Genomic DNA, 19,575 nt, shown 5'->3' on the forward strand with positions numbered 1-19,575 from the left:
GCTGTGAGACCATTATTCAGGTCCCGTCCCTCTCCAACCTCAGTGTGCTAAGCTGTAAGATGTGGGGGCTGGACTTGCTTATCTCAAAGACCCTTTTCAGTATAGACAGTGTAGGAATTTATGACACTGGCTGGCGTCTTCTGAGGGGCTGCTCAGATGCCCTGGGAGGTCTGCATAGGAGATTTCCTTCTGGAGTTATCTATTATCAGTCCTTTCCTGGAATTCCTTATTCTCAGACCCCTCTCCTCCTCCCCCTAATTTCCAGAGCCGAGAACCAGTGGGCAGGCCCTCAGTTGCTGCCCAGGAGTCAGGGGAGGCTCACAGTGGGCTCCTATCCACAGCCAGGTTCTCCCTGGGACATCTCTCTCTGGAGCGGCCCTTGAAGGCTCCTACTCTGGACAAGAGGATTTGTGCCCACAGCTGCCCTGCAGACTGAGCTGTGAGACTGGGGGTGGGGTGGGACCGATGGATCAGGAAGGAAGCCAAAAGCTCCACTTTCCTGGAAAACTGCAAATGAAAGTCCATGAAAGAAAAAAAAAAAAAAAAAAGCAAAGGGTGGGGGAGAGGGGGCACTGAGTCTACAAAAACAGGCAGAAGTAGAGATAACAGGGTGGAGGAAGGGTTTCCAATGAGGTAAACAGGACTGTTCACTCCTCAGTCTCTCTCTGAACTGAGAAGGGAGCCTGCCCCCTTGCAGACAGGACCTTCTCTGGCACTTTGAGTCCCAACACTAAGTGTCTGTCAGGGTTCCCAAGGTAGAATCCTGAGGTCCCTGAGGACTCCTGTGACTGGGACTTACCTGCAGGCCCATTCTGGAGGAAAGGAAAGGGTCCTAAGTTGGAATGTAGGGGATGTTAGGGAGGGAGGACATTGCCACAATGCAAAAACAATTGGCTTATGTCTTTTGTTTGTACCAGGTGACAAGCTAAAAGACAAAAGGGAAATTTTGTGTGGAAAATAGATTAGAGGAGTTTGGGAGGGTGTGGCAGTATGATGGAGTCTCCCATGATTTTTGTTGTTGTTGCTTTTTTTTTTTTTTTTTTTTTTTTGGTCTTTTGCTTTGCTGCTGCCAGGCAGAAGTGGCAACCCCTTCCCAGCCCTTCACTTCTATGGGGCCTGCATCCTGGTACCTGGCACAGGGCTGCACACCTGTAATCCCAGTGGCTCAGGAGGCTGAGACAGGAGGAACTCTAGTTCAAGGTCAGCCTCAGCAGAAGAGGGGCACTAAGCAACTCAGTGAGACCCTGTCTCTAAATAAAATACAAAATAGGGCTGTGGATGTGGCCCAGTGGTTGAATGCCCCTAGTTTAAAAAGGGCGGGGAGGGCGGTGCAGGGGATGTGGGGGGTAGAGCACCCCTGAGTTCAATTCCAGTACGGCAGAAATTTAAGAAAAAGAAAAAAGAAGAAGAGAAGGAATCCTTGTCCTACTTCTGCTGAAGAAGAACTTTTTCGTCCCCTTTTCCCTTCAGAAGCCAGCTGGGGCAAGGAGGGCACCACCAGGATCAGGATTATGTGTCTGGCTGGGGTTTCAGTCTCACCCAGGCTGATGGGTTATTGGGCTCTCAAGGAATTTTCTTGCCCGCCTTGTCCATTGTCCCTGTGGGGATGTGCAGTCAGGTTTGTGGGCCCTGTTCATTTGAAAAGTGTCTTCAACCAGCCAGGTCAGTGTCCTAGGAGGAAAGAGGGGAACCTTCCTCTGGGGAGGGTTGGAGATGGGAAGGTATGCTAGGAGTCGCATCTGCTGTCACTCTGTCACAATATATTCCCACCAAGGTTTACCCCACTCTCTCCTTGGAGTGGCAGCAATGGGAATTAGCCATGGCTGGAAAGCATTACTTGCAAAATCATTCTAAGATGTACTGCAAAACCACCTTTGGACCTCCCCCCACTTTCTTTCTGCTTTGGCTGTGTTAGGATTCCCTAATCCCCACCAACAGGCATACAGAGACAAGGTCCACATATGTGAGTGCACTCAGCCACAGGAGCTAGTGCACAGCCCCCATCTCAATCTCAGAACTGATTATCATTGTGCAGCTCCGCCTCACACTGAGACCAGCCCAGCTATTCCACACAGCAAGCAATTCTTCTCCAGAACTGAGGGGGCCGGTGAATGCCCAGCCTGCGGACCCTTAAATACCGCCGCACACCACCCTCTTGCGTGCCGGGTTTGGGATATAGCAACTAGTGCCTTTCTGGCATTGCCATATCCCCGAGTTGGGATTGGAGAGACACACTGCCTCCACCCCAAGGCATACACGCATGCACACACCCCAGCTGGGGAAAACTCAGGCCAGGCGGCCAACGTCACAGGCTGACCAGTTGTGTCCTGTCAGGAAGCGGACAGCCTCTGAACTCACCCAACCAGAGGCGTTACTGTATTGTTCTGGACACAATCAAATAGACAGAGCCAGCCCCAACTCCCGAGCAAGGGGTGGTGGAGAAACGGTCGCCACTGGGGTCAGGAGGACAGGAAAGGGGAAGCGGCTTTTAGGCTAGATCAGGACGGGAAAGCAAGGGACCGCACCTCGGACCAATCCTCAACTCCACGGCATGCGTGGAGGTATGAGCACGTGGTCAGCGCAGGAAATCGCAAAGATGGGAAGGGGTCGCAAATACTCCTGCGGTTGCAGAGACTTAAGGTCCCACGGAGGAGGCTTGGGCTTACATTGTGGAGCAGCGGCGCTTGTGGCCAGTAAAGCAAGAGTCCCTGGTTGAGATGGGAATCACAGGAGTCTGGGAGGCATGCGCCTCCCCTCTTCTTTTTTCGTAATCCTTGCGCAAAGTCAATCAGAAACAGCCAAATCTCCATTTATTTCCAGGGAAGGGAAAGAACAGGCAGGCGCTCAGGACCCTGCACAAGCTCACGACACATATGCACTCAATGGGAAAGGGACCCAAGAGGAATTGGGACGCCTGGGTCTCATTCAGACCAGAGCGCCCGCATTCCAAGAACGGATTTTCTGAGTGTATTCTCCCGCCTGCCCTCTGCAAAAGGGCTGGAAGCGGGGCTGGCAGGCCGGGGGAGCGGATCAAGTACCCTCAGTTTGAGAAGGCAGTACCGCCCCAAAGCCCAGGAGGCTCCTGCAGTACCGCCCCAGACAGGCTGCGATCTTAAGGACCTACTGGGCCGCGGGCGGCATCTATCCTAAGCTTTCCCTAACACTAACCTAGGCTGGAAACAAGGGGCAGGGACGTCCTGCCGGCGTGCATCCCACTTCACCTGTGCAGGTGACCCGCGGTGTCTCTCTCTGGGACATACCTGACCGCACAAGCCCCTTCCTCCCTCCGCGGCCCCGAAGTTCCAACTTTCCCCCTACTTTTCCAAGTTTTCCCGCTCAGCGCTTGGACTTAGGCCTGTCCTGGAGTCTCTGAAGTGGCGGAATGGCCCCCTTTCTCCTCCTCCCGTCTGGCCTGCATTTGTCCTCCCGTCCCGGCTCTTGCCAGTGGTGTAGGGTACTCACAGGGTAACGGTGCCGTTTGGCAGAAGGCCAGGCTCCGGAGGCTCTGGAAGGTCCCCGCCGCCGCACACCACCCTCTTGCGTCCCGGGTTTGGGGTGCCGCCGCTCAGTCCCTTGGGCCGCTCCCCCGAGCACTTGCAGCTGCGGATGGGGACCGGGCAGCCGGGCGCGCCCTGAGTCTCGGGCGCCAGGAGCAGCAGCCACGGCAGCAGCGGCAGCAGGAGGCGCGCGGGCGCCCCCCGCATCCTGCGTCCCCTGGCGCCCATCAACCCATCGCCCCGCGGGGACCCACAGCGATGGGGCCAAGCTGCGAGCCGGCGGGAGGGACCCGGCGGTGCGGGAGGCGTGCTCAGCGGGGGCCCAGGGCGCCCGAGGGCGGGGCGGGGGGCCCTGGGCGGAGGCAAGCCCTGGGGTCCCCGCCGCCGCGCCCCGGGGGCATGTCCGGCGAGCGCCCCGCCGGGGAGGACGCGGGCGCGGCTGTCAGCGCAGCTCGGGCAGCCCCCGGCGGCGCGGCCCAAGTTTCAGTGCAGAGCTCCTGGGCCGGTGAAAGCCCGGCCGCTGCGCGTCTCCTACTCGCTCAGCGTTGGGCTGGGACCTAGCGGATCGCGCCGGGATCCTGCCGCCGCCGCTGCCGCCGCTACTCCGTGCCATGGATGGAGGCAGCTCGGCGCCGTGCTGCTCCCGCCGCCGCCAGCCCCCGCGCTCTCCCCTCCCGCTTCGGCACTCCGCGAGGCCCTAGCGCCTCCAGATGCTCAGCCAGGCAGCTGCCCTCTTTGCAGTGTGAGCTGAAGAGCTGGCTTGAGACCCCCATGTGTTCCCTGTGCCCGCCCTGAACCAAGACTCCTCTGCCTCCCCACCCGTTCCCCTGGGCTAGAACCTTTCCTCTCTACAACTCGTCTCAGACTTCTAAACCAAACACCATCACTTTCCACAAAACCCTCCCAGGCACCCTGCAGACCTATGCGTATGGGGCTTTCATTGACCTGTGATGTGACCTGAGATGTCTGGTGCTCCATGATTTGGGTTGAACTTTGCTCACCACTCTGAGGTTTCCACTGGCCTCTGACATGATGGGCCAGTCTGGAGGTTGGCTCTCACTCTCACAGCCCTATTGGGGTCACTGCAGGAGAATACAAGACAGAAACAAGGAGGTAGCAGACCTAGACCTGGAGCAGTGACCTTACCCAGCGGGGAGTACATGTCATTAGGCTAAAAGGAGGTCAAAGGTCAAGGCAGATCCTGCTAGATCTGGTCTCCTCCCCTTTCCACCTCCGTGTGTGTGTGTGTGTGTGTGTGTGTGTGTGTGTGTGTGTGGTGTATGTGTGAGCGGGAAGGGGGAGGGGGAAAATGAGAAGAAGAGTTATAGGGATCTGTGCCAGAGTGTGGGTCGAGCACTGTGCAGTAAGACAGGACTTCCAATGGGTCTAGCTAGGCTCAGCTCTGTCTAGGGTGAGCTCTGTCTCTTATAAGCTGTGTGACTTTGGACATAACTCATAATATCTCTGAGGTCAAAATGGAGTCCTATCTGCCTCCTATAAGTATAAATTGTGACAGGAAAAGGAGGAGAGAGAGGGGACAGCTTTGGGCAGGGTCTGATCTGGACGACTGGGGAGGAGGGTGAAAAGTGCCTGTGGGTGTGAGATGAACTACAGTGCAAACTGGAGAGGGGGCTGGAGACAGAAGGAAAGGGGAAGAGTGGCCCAGGGTGACTGCCTCAGTTTCCCCACAGAGGATGGTCTTTCTGTCACTTAATGGTGTCTTTGCTGCCAAGAGGCCAGCTGCCAGGATGAGGCAGGACTCCTGTCCCCCAATCATTACTGCATCACCAAAGTGTTCCTTAAGGCGACCACTTCTTTTCATGATATTGGCTCTACTTTTCTAGTACCACTGTGACCTGCCAGCCAAGTCTCCCACCCCCTTGCAGGGAAGTGGCTTCTCTCCCTTGCTGGTTGGCAGCAGACACTGGACCTGACACTGGCCTCTCCACTCTCCCTCCCTGGCTCCACAAGTCTCTCCCAGTTGCAGGCTCTGGTTCCTTGAACTTCCAAAGATAAATAAATAGTGATTGCAAATGGAGGAAGGGAGAAGAGGAATGGACTCCCCCAGCAGGAGCCCTGGAAAGCCTGGCTGAGACTGCATTCCTCAGGAAAGGGTCGAGCAGAGCCACAGCCCACAGGCGGGGCTGCCCATCCAGACCTCCTGTTCTTGCAAGGAAAGCTCAGGGAGAAGAGGAGGAAAGGCCTCTGGCCTGGGTCACACAGCTTCTCTGTGACTTCCTTTTGCTAACTCAAGACACTGGAAGTCTGGAAAGAAATTCTCCAGTTTCACCCACTCTCTGAGGATGAATAGAGGCCAGATGACATTGACATGACAAGGAAGGGAGGCTTTCCTATGGGTGGAAATGATGTGCCAAGGGGAGAGATTCACAAAACACTCCTGCCTTGATGGACTTCACATTTGGCTTCTGTACACATGAGAGGTAAATGGAATAGAGGCCACTTTCCCATTTTGTAAGTATGGATGAGGAAACCAAGTCAAAGAGCTTGGAGTCCAGGGGTGGAGGCTTACCTTATATTTTTTATTTCTTTACAGCACTGGGCATTTAACTCAGGAGTACTTTATTACTGAGCTACATCCCAATGCTTTTTATTTTTTGAGACAGGGTCTCTAAATTGACCAGGCTGGCCTTGAAATTGCAATTCTCCTGCCTCAACTTCCTCATTAGCTGGGATTAGGCATGTATCACACTGGACGGACCTTACCTTCTGATTCCTTTCTAAGTGCCCTCTGAATCACTCAAAGACTTTCCCATAGGATGCTTCCTGCTATCTGTACTCAGAGGGGTGGAGGGGAGTAAACAAACTGCACATCAAAATCTTACTTTATTTTTTTAAATTAATTTCTCGTGGATGTACACAATGGTGAGATTCACTGTGATATATTCATATATATACATAGGAAAGTTATGTCAGATTTATTCCACTGTCTTTCCTATTCCCATCTCCCCTCCCTTCCCTTCATTCCCCTTTGTCTACTCCATTGAACTTCTACCCTCCCCTTATTGTGGGTTAGTGTCCACATGTCAGAGAAAACATTTGACTTTTGGATTTTGGGGACTGGCTTATTTCACTTAGCATGATCAAAATCTTATTTTAAACTGGGCACAGTGGTGCATGCCTGTGGTCTCAGCTACTCAGAAGGCTGAGGCAGGAAGAATGCTTGATCCCAGGAGTTTATGGGTAACACATTAAGACCCTGTCTCTTAAATAAAATAAAATAAATAAAAAGCTTCATAGTTTGAAGTTTCAGATAGGATGATTCAAACTTAGTTCCTGACCTCAGAATATCTAACTAGGGAACTTGACCAACAATTCTTTTCCTTCCTTCCTTCCTTCCTTCCTTCCTTCCTCTTTCTTCCTTCCATCCTCTCTTCTACCCCCACCCCCCCTTTCTTGTGTTAGGGGTTGAACCCATGGCTTCATACATTCCAGGCTCTACCACTAACCGACACCCTTGTCCCTTTAATATACTTTAATAAGAGGTGATAAACTCTTCAGTGGAGGTAAGGTACTATGATAATAGAGTAAGGCTGAATTAATTCGGACCAGAGCAAGGAAGGTACTTACCAAAAGTTTAAGTCCAATGAGGGTAGAAATGTAACCCATCCTTTTTATTAGATCTTAGTCCATAAGGTCTGGGGGTTCCCATGTACGGTCTTCTGAAAAGAAGCATGGTGCCCTTATCTAAGTTCTTTTCCTTATTTTTTAATTTAATATAATGACCTCAGTTCCATCCATGTTGCTGCAAATGACAGGATTTCATTCTTTTTTTTTTAAATTTTAATATTTATTTTTTAGTTTTCAGCAGACACAACATCTTTGTTTGTATGTGATGCTGAGGATCGAACCCGGGCCGCACGCAAGCCAGGCGAGCGCGCTACCATTTGAGCCACATCCCCAGCCCCAAGATTTCATTCTTTTTAATGGCTGAATAATTTCTTTTTAAATTTTCTAAATGGCTGAATAATAACACATTTTCCTTATTCATTCATCCATTGATGGACACCTTTCTTGATTCTGGTTTTCTTTTTGGTACTCAGGATTGAGCTCAGAGGCTCTTACCACTGAACCATATCCCCAACCCTTTTAAATCTTATTTTGAGGCAAGGTCCCATTAAATCCCTTAGGGTCTCGCTAAGTTGTTGAGGCTGGATTTGAACTTGTGATCCTCTTGCCTCAGCCTCCAAAATAGCTGGGATTGGATTACATACAGGTGTGCACCACCATGCCCAGCTGATTCAAGTTTTCTATGGCACTGTAGGGTAACCATTGGTTATTGATTATATTATTCTATGACACATTTTTGTCTTTTGTTTTTGGCACTGGGGTTGGGAGATTGAATTCAGGGTACTCTACCACTGAACAATATTCCTAGCACTTTTTATTTTTTGAGACAGGATCTTGCTAATTTGCTGAGGCTGGCCGAAAACTTGCTATCCTCCTGTCTCAACCTCCTAAATCACTGAGATTACAAGTATATGTCACCATGCCCACCTATATTTCTGTTTGTGTGTGTGTGTGTGTGTGTGTGTGCGCGCGCGTGCGCACGCGTGAGGTGCACAATCTGGGGAGAGAACCCAGGGCTTCAAGGATGCTAGGAAAGTGCTCTAACACTAAGCTACATCCCAGCCCTCATGATATATTTCAAAATAACTAGAAGAATATGAGCACATAGGACTGATTAGTGTTTAAGGAGATGGGAGTCCTTATTACCCTGATTTGATCATTATACATTATATAAATGCAACAGATTATTATACTTTACTCCATAAAGATATATGAATGTTGTGTCTCAAAAATATAATAACTATTCTTATTTGAAAAAAAAAATTTTTTTTTCAGTACTGGTGATTGAAGCCAGGGCACCTTACCACGGAGCTACCTTGCCTATCCTTTTATGTTGACTCAGGTTCTCACGAAGTTGCGCAGGCTGGCTTTGAACTTGGGATTCTCTTGCCTCAGCCTCCCAAGTGGCTGGGATTACACAGGCCTGTGCCACCTCACCCAGCTAAAAATAGAATTTTTTAAAAGTCTGTCTTTGTCAGGTGTGACTGCAGCTGGCCATTTGACTGAGTACTGATTATGTGAGAGGCTCTAGTTCAGTACATTTTACAAGACTTAACTCATTTAGTCCTCACAACAAGATGAGGACAATTATTTTAACAGAAAGGGAACCAAGGGGTGCGGAGACATCTGAACAGTCACCTCCCCAAGTATATGTACTGGTAAATGAGAGAATTGGGATTTGAACACAGTCACTCCTGGTACCAGTATCTACTATTTTTTTTTTTTTTTTTTTTTTTTTTGCCCTCAGTGGTGGAGATCAAACTTATGCATGCTAGGCAAGCACTCTACTACTCTCAGCCCAAGGTCCAAAATTTTAACAGTCATTCTCTAGAAATTCTTGGGAGGAAAACAGCTCTCAATTCTCCAACAAGTTCCACTTCCCTTGAGGTTTGCTCACTCTGATTCCCTGGCTCTCTCTGAACCAGATCTTTAAAGTTGTCCATTTCTAAAGCAGAGGTGGCAGTAGAGCCAGAACCCCCTTCACTTAATCCCCAGCAGAGCCAGGGAAGGCAGAAACTTTCCAAAGGAGCCTCACTATGAAGCCAGGAGATAATAAGGTGGTGAATAAAGAACCCAGGAAGGGGGCCGGGAGCATAGTTCAGTGGTAGAGCCCATGTTTAGCAAGTTTGAGGTCCTGGGTTCAAGCCCCAGCACTACACCTATAATCTTGCAAGGATGAAGCAGGAGGGTTATAAATTTGAGACCATCATGGACAATTTAATGAGACTCTGTCTCAAAATAATAAAAAAAAAAAATATTGAGGATGTGGCTCAGTGGTAAAGTGCCTTTGGCTTCAATCCCCAGTACCACCACATATAAATAAATAAATAAAATATGATTTTAAAAAGGTAGTGGGGGGTGGCTGGGATGTAGCTCATTGGTAGGATGCTTACTAGCATTTGCTAAGCCCTGGGTTCAATCCCCAGTACTCCCAGTACTGTAAAAACAAACAAACAAATAAATAAATAAATACAAGTAAAATTACAATTTTGAAGCTGGGGGTATAGCTCAGTGGTAGAACATGTGATTAGCATGTGTGAGACCATGGGTTTGATCCCCAGTATCAAAACAAAAACAAAAGAAAGAAAGAAAGGAAGAAAGAAAGGAAGGAAGGAAGGAAGGAAGGAAGGAAGAAAAAAAAAAAGAACCCACAAAAATCAACACACAGAGGTATCTGAAACTATAGTGGCATTTTCTCAGCACCAGGCCCTGTTCCCTCCTGGGAATCTGTCTGGTGCCCCGCCAGGCTGTTCACCTTTTGATTCGTAGGTTTTCTAACTCTGTTCTGTGAGTTATTGCTTTTCAGAGGCAGAATCCTAACAGCACAGACTGGGCAGTGCAAATATGGGGTTTCTCCAGGTTTCCATTAGCGCAGAACCATAAGGAGAGATAGAGCTGGTGACCCTTCCCTACCTCCCTTGGAGGATGGCTCTACTGGGTCATCCTGGGACCCTCTTCCCTGTCCTGTACTTCCCTGTGGGGACTGTGCTGAGCTGCCTGCCCTGTTAGAACACTTGCACTGAGTGTTCCTGTCAGAGAAAAGCACATGCCTCAACCAGAAGGAACGAATCAGGATTGTGAAAAGCTACCCAGATAAATATCTGGGCCTGTAAGGACTTCTCTTTGGTGATCGGATTCCACCACATATAAAATACTTGTGTATAGTTTAGACTTTCCCACAGGAAAGGGTCATAATCTCTGTTGCTATTAAAGTCCTACTCTTCTCTCTACCCTCCCCCCAAGACACTGGGAATTGAACCCAGTACCATTGAGCTACATCCCTAGCCCTTTGTACACAACACTTTTTTTTTTTAATGGTGATACTGGGGATTGAACCCAGGGATGGTTTACCACTGAGCTACATCCCTGTCCTTTTTATTTGTTTTTGAGATGAGAGTCTTTTTAGTTGACAAGGCTGACCTCCAACCTGGAATCCTCCTGCCTTAGCCTCTCCAGTCCCTAGGATTACAGGCCTGTGCCACTGCACCTGGCCAGATATGGTTTTATAGACAAAAAAGGACTGATGAAAGCAGACACAGAAAAAAAAATAGTTGATTCAAATTACTTACCTTGTAAAGGTTAAAGCAGAGGGAATTTCCTTATCTTTCTGGCTAAAACTGGCCTGTTGGAGGATTTGGGTATTATCTTTTCATGCTCCTGATTTCTCAGAAGGCCAGATAGAGCAGCTTAATTCCAGTTTGGTGACATGGAACTTCAGCATGAGTGACTCTCTTTTGGTTTGGTCTGTTGGGCCTAATGCAGGAGCTCATCCAAACCAACACCTGTAAATTTTTATAACTGTAGCTACTTTGAGAGACTATAGTGGGATTTTTATTCTGTGTAGTATATTACAGACATGTATTTGATTTTTCTCCCTGGCCCCTGCACCAGAGATCCTAAGTCAGAATTTCCTTAATGGTAGGAATGTTTCAGCTTTATTTCCCCCACAGCCAACCCACTGCTATCACTTGTCCTGGCTAGGAGTCCCTTTGTGTCATATCTTAGTTTATGTTAATAGGGTGACTTAAGATACAGTTCCTAGATAGCCTCAGTATGGGGCTTGCCACCAAAAACAAGTGAGTGCAGGATGAGGACTTTCTGCCTCACCTACCAACTTTTAGGAAGGGGAGTGGGAAGCTGGAGATTGAGCTCTACAAATGCTTTGTGTGTGTGTGTGTGTGTGTGTGTGTGTGTGTGTGGTACTGAGGATTAAACCTAAAGGCATTGAACCTCAGTGTTTTCCTTTTTTTTTTTTTTTTAATCTTGAGATAAGTTCTTGCTATATTGCTGAGATTGTTCTCAAACTTGAGATCCTCCTGCCTCAGTCTGCCCTATAGCTGGAATTACAGGTGTGTGCCCTGCTCCTGGCTCTCTAAAAACTAGTGAACAATGAGATCCAGAGACCTTCCAGGGTGGTGAACACATAAAGGTTCTGGGAGTGTGGCATGCCCAGAGAGAGCGTTAGAGCTCTGTGCCCTTTGCTCCCCATAGACCTCACCCTATGCATTTCATCCATTTAGCTGTTCCTGAACTATACTTTTTGAGTGTGTCCTAGGGGTGGAACCCAGGACCTTCTGCATATTAATCATGCACTGTAAGATTGAGTTACACTCCCGACCTAGAAATTCTTTCATTTCTCTCTCTCTCTTTCTCCTCCTCCTCCTCCTCCTCCTCCTCCTCCTCCTCCTCCTCCTCCTCCTCCTTCTTCTTTTTTGGTACTAAGGATAGAACTCATAGAGCTACATCCTCAGCACCCCCCTACCTCCTTTTGAGCCAGAATCTTTCTTAAACAGCCATGGTTGGCCTCAACCTTGTGATCCTCTTGCCTCAACCTCCTGAGTTGCTGGGACTAAAGGCATATGCCACATTGTTGGCTTCTTTCATTTATTCTATGACCTCCCTGCTTGTTTCAATGCCCAACAAATAATTAGAGACATTATTTCACTTGACCAAGCATTACTAAGGTCTTAGTCATGTGTTTAAAAGGTATTCACTGAGCATCTACTATGTGCCATATGCTGTTTCAGGTTCTGAAGGAACAAAAGACTGTCTGTGGTTTCATGACGATTAACATTACAGCAGAGGGGGATAGACTGTAGCAAAAAAAACAAACATATAGGCATGATCTGGTAGGTAAGGAAAAGATCAAGGGAGCAAAATCAAACAGGGCAAGGGATGACCAATGAAGGGAAGGCCTGTCTGAAAAGCTGCCCTTGGAACAGAGTTCTGAAGGAATGAAGTAGCAGGCTACAGGGATTTGGAGGGACGGAGCAGCCAATGAAGAGGCAGCCAATGGTAGTAAGGTGGGAGGGAGCTTGGTGTGCTCAAGGAGAGTAAGGGGGCTAGTGTGGTGGGAGGGGAGGAAGCAAGAGGGAGATAAATTAAACTCGGTGTCACAGTGACAGATTAAGTTGGAAAAAGACTTTGATTTTCTCTGTACTAGAGGAGAAGCTAAGAGGGTTCAGAATGAAAATAATGTGATCTGAATTAGATTTAAGTCGCCTCTCTGTTCGAGGATCAACTGTAGTGGGACAGGTAGGGAAGCGGGAGGCGGCAAGGAGCCAGAGCCACAGTCCAGGGGAGAAATCATGGCATCTTGGGCACAGAAGGCGGTGAGGGAGGTGAAGAGAGGTTGGATTCTGGATATAGTCTGAGATCAGGATGTGAGACTATGGAATACTTACTTGGTTTTGCTCCCATTTTTTGGCATCAAAGTCCTAAAATCCTTGGAGTCTGAAACAATAAGTGTCTTTTTGTAGGCTAACGTGTGGATGGACGGCTGGCAGTCTCTACTAACTTTAGAATGGGGGCTAGACACAGGAAAGACCAGTGCAGGATTAGAGGGTTGGGACTTTCAGTCCCACCCCTTAACCTCCTGGGAGGAGAGAGGGGCTGAAAGTTAAGTTGATCACCCATGGTCAATGATTGAATCAATTGTGTCTATGTAAAGAAGACTCCATAGAAACCAAAAAGGACAGGGTTTGGTGAGCACTTAGGTAGCCAAACATGTAGAACACGTAGGAGAGGGCGTGGAAGCTGCGTGCACCTTACCCTGTACCTTGCCCTGTGCATGGGCAATCCTTGAAAGATCCTTTACAACAAATCAGCAAATGTAAGTAAGTGTTTCCCTGAGTTCTATGAGCACCCCATCAAAGTAACCAACCTGAGCAGGGGATTGTTGGAACCAGATTTATGGCCCATTCTCAGAAGCCAAAAGTGTTGGGGGTCATCTCAGGGATGGAGACCTCAACCTGTGTGATCTGATGCTATTTTCAGGTAGACAGTGTCAGGTGTGAGTGGAATTAGAGGACACCCAGCAGATGTCTGCTGTAGCATTGCTTGCTTACTGGTGGGGAGACATCCCCATGTTTTGGGGGGTCTCAGAATTTTTTGTATCAGAGCAGAGAAAAAATGGTTTGTTTTTCTTCTTTTTTTTTTAAGAATTTTTTAAGGGGCTGGGGATGTGGCTCAAGTGGTAGCGTGCTCGCCTGGCATGCGTGCGGCCCGGGTTCGATCCTCAGCACCACATACAAACAAAGATGTTGTGTCCGCCGATAACTAAAAAATAAATATTAAAAAATATTAAATAATTTTATTTAAAAAATATTAAAAAATTTTAATAATAAAAAATTTAATAATAAAAAATTTTAATATTTATTTTTTAGTTATCGGCGGACACAACATCTTTGTTTGTATGTGGTGCTGAGGATCGAACCCGGGCCGCACGCATGCCAGGCGAGTGTGCTACCGCTTGAGCCACATCCCCAGCCCCGGTTTGCTTTTCTTCTCATGGTGTCAAACAGGATTTTCTGAACCATATATTAAGAAACCTTTGTCAAGAACAACCCCTAGCCAGGAGTGATGGCTCACTCCTGTGATCCCAGCAACTTGGGAGGGTGAGCCAAAAGGATTACACGTTTAAAGCCAGCCTTAATGGGGCCATTAGCAACTTAGTGAGACCTTGTCTCAAAAATAAATAAATAAATAAATAAATAAATAAAATTGAAAAAAGGGCTGGGAGTGTTGCTCTGTGGTTAAGCCTCTCTGGATTCAATGCCTGGTACCCATAAGCAAGCAAGCAAACAAACAAACAAATAACTCCAAGAGTTTTGGGTTAAGGTATAGAAGAGTAAATTGCATCCTGTATGGTAATGCATCCTGTAATCCCAGTTACTCTGGAAGGATGGCAAGTTCTTGTTCAGTGAGACCCTGACTCGAAAAGCAAAAAAGAAGAAGATAAGATCTGGGGAGGAAATCAAGTTTGGCCTGCCACTCTGCTCAGTGCAATGAATACACAGCTGCTGCCCTCGTGGAGTTGACAGTGCAGTAGGAGAGGCAGTTATTGAATGGATAAGGGCACTAATCTATAAACAGAAATTATGGTAAATGCTTTGAAGGAGAAGGGAGCCATTAGAGAGAAGAGTGCGGCAGAGGGGGCCTGTGGTTTCTGTGGGGTCAGCAAAGACCTCTCCGAGGTAACAGGTAAAATTACCTGAAGGATAGACAGCTTGTTAGCCAGGTAAGGAGAGCGGTTAGGGGCTTCCTTACATCTGGGCAGCCTTAGGAGAGCCTCATGTTGTTGGAGGAAGTCAAGTGGGAGAGTGGGTGAGTGTGGGGTGGGGACCAGAGGTGCTGTCTCCTCCTCCCTCTCCTGCTGGTCTTCCACTCCTGGCCAGGAGCAGGAAGCGCCTCTTCAGCTCCTGGGATCCTCTGAACCAAGAAGCTTAGGTCTCTCTTGCTCAGAGTCTTAGATGGCTCAAGACTCAGGAAGTGTCCCCATCCTCAGTCTCATCAAGCCCTGAAAGAAGGGTCTTTGGGTTGGGGGGCGGGGACTAAGGGGGCCATGCCCATAGGGGACTAGCTTGCCATTTGTGACCTGTCCTAGGGCCATTTAGGGACCGTTCCCTCATAGCCTTTTCTCTCCAGAGACAGTGGAGAAGATGAGGCCCACCTGCTGTAAGATCATTCAGGTCCCTGACAGGGGAGAAGTGACTCTAGCTAACAGGGGAGGGTATGTGAGTGAGGGTGGAGGAAGGGAGAGGGGCAGCAGAGGGGAGAGAAGGAGGCCTGAGGCCAGAGCGTTTTTTGGTTTCCCTCAGTGCTGGGGACCAAACCCAGGTCCTCACACACATTCGAGGCAAGCACTCTACCACTGAGCTACATTCCCAGACCTTTTTATTTTATTTTATTTTTTAAAAGACAGGATTCTGGTAAGTTGCTGGGGCTGGCCTTGAATTTGTAATCTTTCTGTCTTGGCCTCCTGAGTTGCTGGGATTACAGGCATGCACCACTGTGCCTGGCCCCAATCTCTTTTTAAAAAGGCAAGTTCTTGCTAAGTGGCAGAGGCTGGCTTTGAACTTGCAATCCTCCTGCCTCAGTCTCCTGCCTCAGTCTCCTGGGTAGCTGGGATGATAGTCATGCACCACCACGCCCAGATTGAGGCGATCATTTTCTTTTCTTTTTCTTTCTTTCTTTCTTTTTTTTTTTTTTTTTGGACACGGGGATTGAACCCAGGAGTGCTTTACCACTGAGCCGCATCCCCAGCCTTTTTTACTTTTTATTTTTTTAAATGCTTTTTTTTTTTAGTTGTCAATGGACCTTTATTTATTTATATGTGATGCTGATAATCAAATCCAGTGCCTCACACATGCTAGGCAAGAGCTCTATCGCTGAGCCGCAACCCCAGCCCCCTTTTTTATTTTTATTTTTTAAAAATACTTATTTTTTAGGTGTAGGTGGACACAACACACTGCCTTTATTTTTATGTGGTGCTGAGGATCGAACCCGGGTCCCGCCTGTGCTAGGCTAGTGCCATACCGCTGAGCCACAATCCCAGACCCTTTATTTTTTATTTTGAGACAGGGTCTTCCTAAGTCCTTAGAGCCTCCCTAAATTGCTGAGTCTAGTCTCGAACTTGCAATCCTCTTGCCTCAGCCTCAAGAGCTGCCAGGATTACAGGTGTGCCCCACCAAGTTGAGCAAGGCTCACATTCTACGCAGGTGTGTGGTTGTGTTTCTTCACGGCTGTGGAAAAGAAAAGAAGAGCCACACTGACTGGGACACTTGGAAGCACTGCATATTCTGGGATGGTGGCTCAGCGGTAGAGCACTCACTGTTTCACTGACCCTTCCCTCTGGTCCACATGTGCTCAAGTGACTGTTACTTTTTCATAGATGAGGACTGGAATTCAGTGTGTGTGTGTGTGTGTGTTGGGGTTGGGGAGAGTCATCCTCCTTTTGGGGCTTGGCCTTCCTTGTCTCTGTGTTACTCAGGGTCACTCATAGAGGAGCTGGGCTGGGGCCTGCTCTCCTGATGCCTCCTCTCCATGCTACCTGCTACCTTAAACAGTAGAGGTGAGTGTGGCGAGTTGTGGACCGTGGCCTCCCTGACCCAGGCCCAAGGCTCCCACCTCAGCACCCCTCACGCCACTCAAGAGGCCTCAATCAGAACTGAAGCAAAACAGAAGAGAAGGGTGTAGCTCAGTCAGAGAGCCTTACCTAGCATGCTCGCGGCCCTGGGTCCATCTTCAGCACTGCAAAAGCAAAACGAGAGAGAGAGAGAGAGAGAGAGAGAGAGAGAGAGACCGACAGACTTGAAGAAAACCGAAGGGGAACAAAATGTTGCTGGGTGGAGAAAGTTGCAGATAATATTCTGGGGAAGAGGAGGGGTGGAGAAGACGGAGCGAGCTTGGAGTGTTTGGGGTCGTCCAGGGGCACTGGGCCAGGTGGGGGCAGGTGACAGTGAGAAGTGAGCTCCTCTTTGCAAGGCATGTGGCAGGGAGCCTGAGGTTGAGGCAAACCTCAAAAGTTTGTCTGGAGCTAAGCCTGCTTCCACCTCTCACCACTCTTTTAAAAGTTATTTTTTATCGAAGTAATGCAGACATATGGTTAAAAAATGGACCAATGTGGAAGAGCTTATAATTGAAAGCAATAGTCCCCTTCCCAGCTTGCTCCCCGGAGGCCATGGCTTTTAGCTGTTCCTGCTTTTAGTTCTCTTCTCTTTGTTGAAGCAGCCGAGGAACAAACGAGGCTTGGTACCCTGAGACATCCACCTACCCCTTCTGAAGGTGGTTTTTCAAATCCAGCTTTGAGGAGCTCCCTTTCCCAGATCCCCATCAGGCTACACCTCTCTCAGAGCCCTACGTAGATTTCCAAACTAGCTTCTCTGGGTCACTGTAACTCCTTCCCAGCACCATGGCCCCAGCTGTGGGTTGTGGAAATTGCCTCCAGTTATGCTGGAACCTCAGAGAAATGCCCCTATCCATTGTTTTGTTTTATTTTGTTTGGTACAAGGGATTGAACTCAGGGGCACTCAACCACTGAGCCAGATCCCCGGCCCTATTTTGTATTTAGTTCAGAGACAGTCTCACTGAGTTGCTTAGCACCTTGCAGTTGCTGAGGCTGGCTTTGATCTTGTGATCCTCCTGCCTCAGCCTACCGAGTGGCTGGGATTACAGGCGTGCACCATGTTGTGCACCTGGCTTGGATATTTAACTGGCTGGTAAAGTCCATCTTTGCAGAGAACCCTGATTCTGGCAGCCTCCTGCTTTTGGGGCCTTGCTGGCCCGTGGGGACCCTGGAGCCGCCCTTTCTGCTTTGACTTCTTTATCCTCTCCCTCTGCTTCTCTTCCTTCTCCTCCACTTTTTTCTGTGCTTTACTTCTGCCTTCCTCTCAGTCTTCTTTGTGCCTATTTCTCACACACACCCTGGGTCTTCACTGTGGAAAGAAAAGGCAGAGCTTTTGGTAGGGAGTTGCCATTCTATTTTCCAAAACCCAGGCTGGGGGTGAAGCTCAGTGGTAGAGCCCATGCTTAGTGTGCATGAAGCCCTGGTTCCATTCCCAGCACCAAGGCGGGAGAAGTTATTTCCTTAGACTGTCAGCTCCTTCTTAGACTCCGGAAGGCTTATAGTTGAGGTTGGAGAGATGAACCAAGGGGAGTCTTTCCCTAGATTGGAGCTTGGGGACAGCATTTGAGGGAGTTTGGGTGTTGCTGGAGTCTGGACACCCAGAATGTATGAGGCAGAGTAATGGTTTTTGTGTGTGTGTGTGCGCGTATGCCCCCCCCCCCTTTTTGTGGTACTGGGGATTGAATTCAGGAACTTGAGTGTGCTAAGCAAGCACTACCACTGAGCTACATTTCCAGCCCTACTTTTTGTTTTACTCTTGTCTGAATTTGCTATTTTCATGCCCCAGCCGTCAGTTTTGTTTTTGTTTGGTTTTATTTTGTGCTGGGCATGGAACCCAGGGGCTCACACACACAAGACAAGTGCTGTACCACTGAGCTAACCCCTAGACCTGCAGCTAGGTCTTTCATTTAAAGTGAGGGGAAGCTCAGTGAAGGGGCATAGACTTGTCATTCCAGTGGCTCAGGAGGATGAGGACGGAGGATAGCAAGTTCAAGGCAACTTAGAGAGATCTGTCTCCCAAAATAAAAAATAAAAAGGACTGGGGACTTAGTTTATTGGCAAAGCCTTTCCCAGTACCACATAAATAAATTAAAAAAAAAAAAAAAAAAACTGGGAGAACTGCAGGAGGCTTGGATGTCCATGTTTGGGCAATAGTTACGGGGAGGCAGATCATCCTCCCAGGCCAGTGTGGTTATGTCAGCTGTCATCCATGAGCCACCCACGAGGGGAGTCTGTCTTGGGGACATGGAGATTTAGTGGCCTCTTGGAGGGTCTATTTTTCTGGGCCCTAGAGTTTCAGGTTTCACTTTTGAAGGAAGGCAGCAGTTTTCCTAAAGGACCTTATCAGCTCTGTCCATCAAAGCTCCACCCCATTTCTCCATGGAGATTCAAAGGGTCAAGAGGGCAAAGGCACTGGGCAGCTGAATATGCACCACCTGAACTCTGTGTACCAGGCTTTGTGCATGTCCCCTGATGTATAGGAGCATGTGTAACTTTTTTTTTTTTTTTTTTTTTTGCAGTACTGGAAATTGAGCCCCATGATGCTCAGCCATTGGGCTACATCCCCACTCCTATTTATTTTTGAGACAGGGTCTCACTGAGTTTCCCAGGTTGGCCTTGACCTTGTCATCCTCCTGCCTCAGCCTCCCAAGTCATTAGAATTATACATGTGCACCATCACTCCTGGCAAAATCACATTGCTCTTAATATCACCCTACTTAATGCCCTTGATACCTTAGCTGAGGAATTTGGCCTAAGGATTTTATAGATGAAAATAAAATTTGATTTGTGATGTAAAAAAAAAAAAAAAGAATTTGACCTAAGGTAATTTGGTTGGTAAGGAATAGATTTGAGATTCAAACCCAGACAGACTGAATCCAGACTCTTGGAACAGTCCTGTGGCTTGTGTGTGTGTGTGTGTGTGTGTGTGTGTGTGTGTGTGTGAGATTGCATGTGTGTATCAAAAACATGTGTATGTGTGTTTGTGGCTGTGTGTCTATGTGCATGTGTTGTGGCTGTATGTGTGTATTCATGCATACGTGTGTATGTGTGTTGCTGTGTGGATTGTGTGTCTGTGGCAGTATG

General features: G+C 48.4%; 1 protein-coding gene across 3 annotated transcripts in view; it reads right to left on the bottom strand.

Moving 5' to 3' along the window:
• The window catches only part of Adgra2 (adhesion G protein-coupled receptor A2), a 38,521-nt gene extending 34,385 nt beyond the window's left edge, over positions 1–4,136 (bottom strand). For all 3 annotated transcript variants that reach the window (XM_076853890.1, XM_076853889.1, XM_076853888.1), the window contains exon 1: positions 3,463–4,136. In XM_076853890.1, coding sequence (XP_076710005.1) covers positions 3,463–3,725 — 263 coding nt within the window. In that variant the 5' untranslated portion in view covers positions 3,726–4,136. The remainder of the gene's footprint in view (positions 1–3,462) is intronic.
• Positions 4,137–19,575: the final 15,439 nt, after the last annotated feature.

The sequence above is a fragment of the Callospermophilus lateralis genome, chromosome 4 (assembly GCF_048772815.1).
Source record: "Callospermophilus lateralis isolate mCalLat2 chromosome 4, mCalLat2.hap1, whole genome shotgun sequence".
Classification (NCBI taxonomy): domain Eukaryota; kingdom Metazoa; phylum Chordata; class Mammalia; order Rodentia; family Sciuridae; genus Callospermophilus; species Callospermophilus lateralis.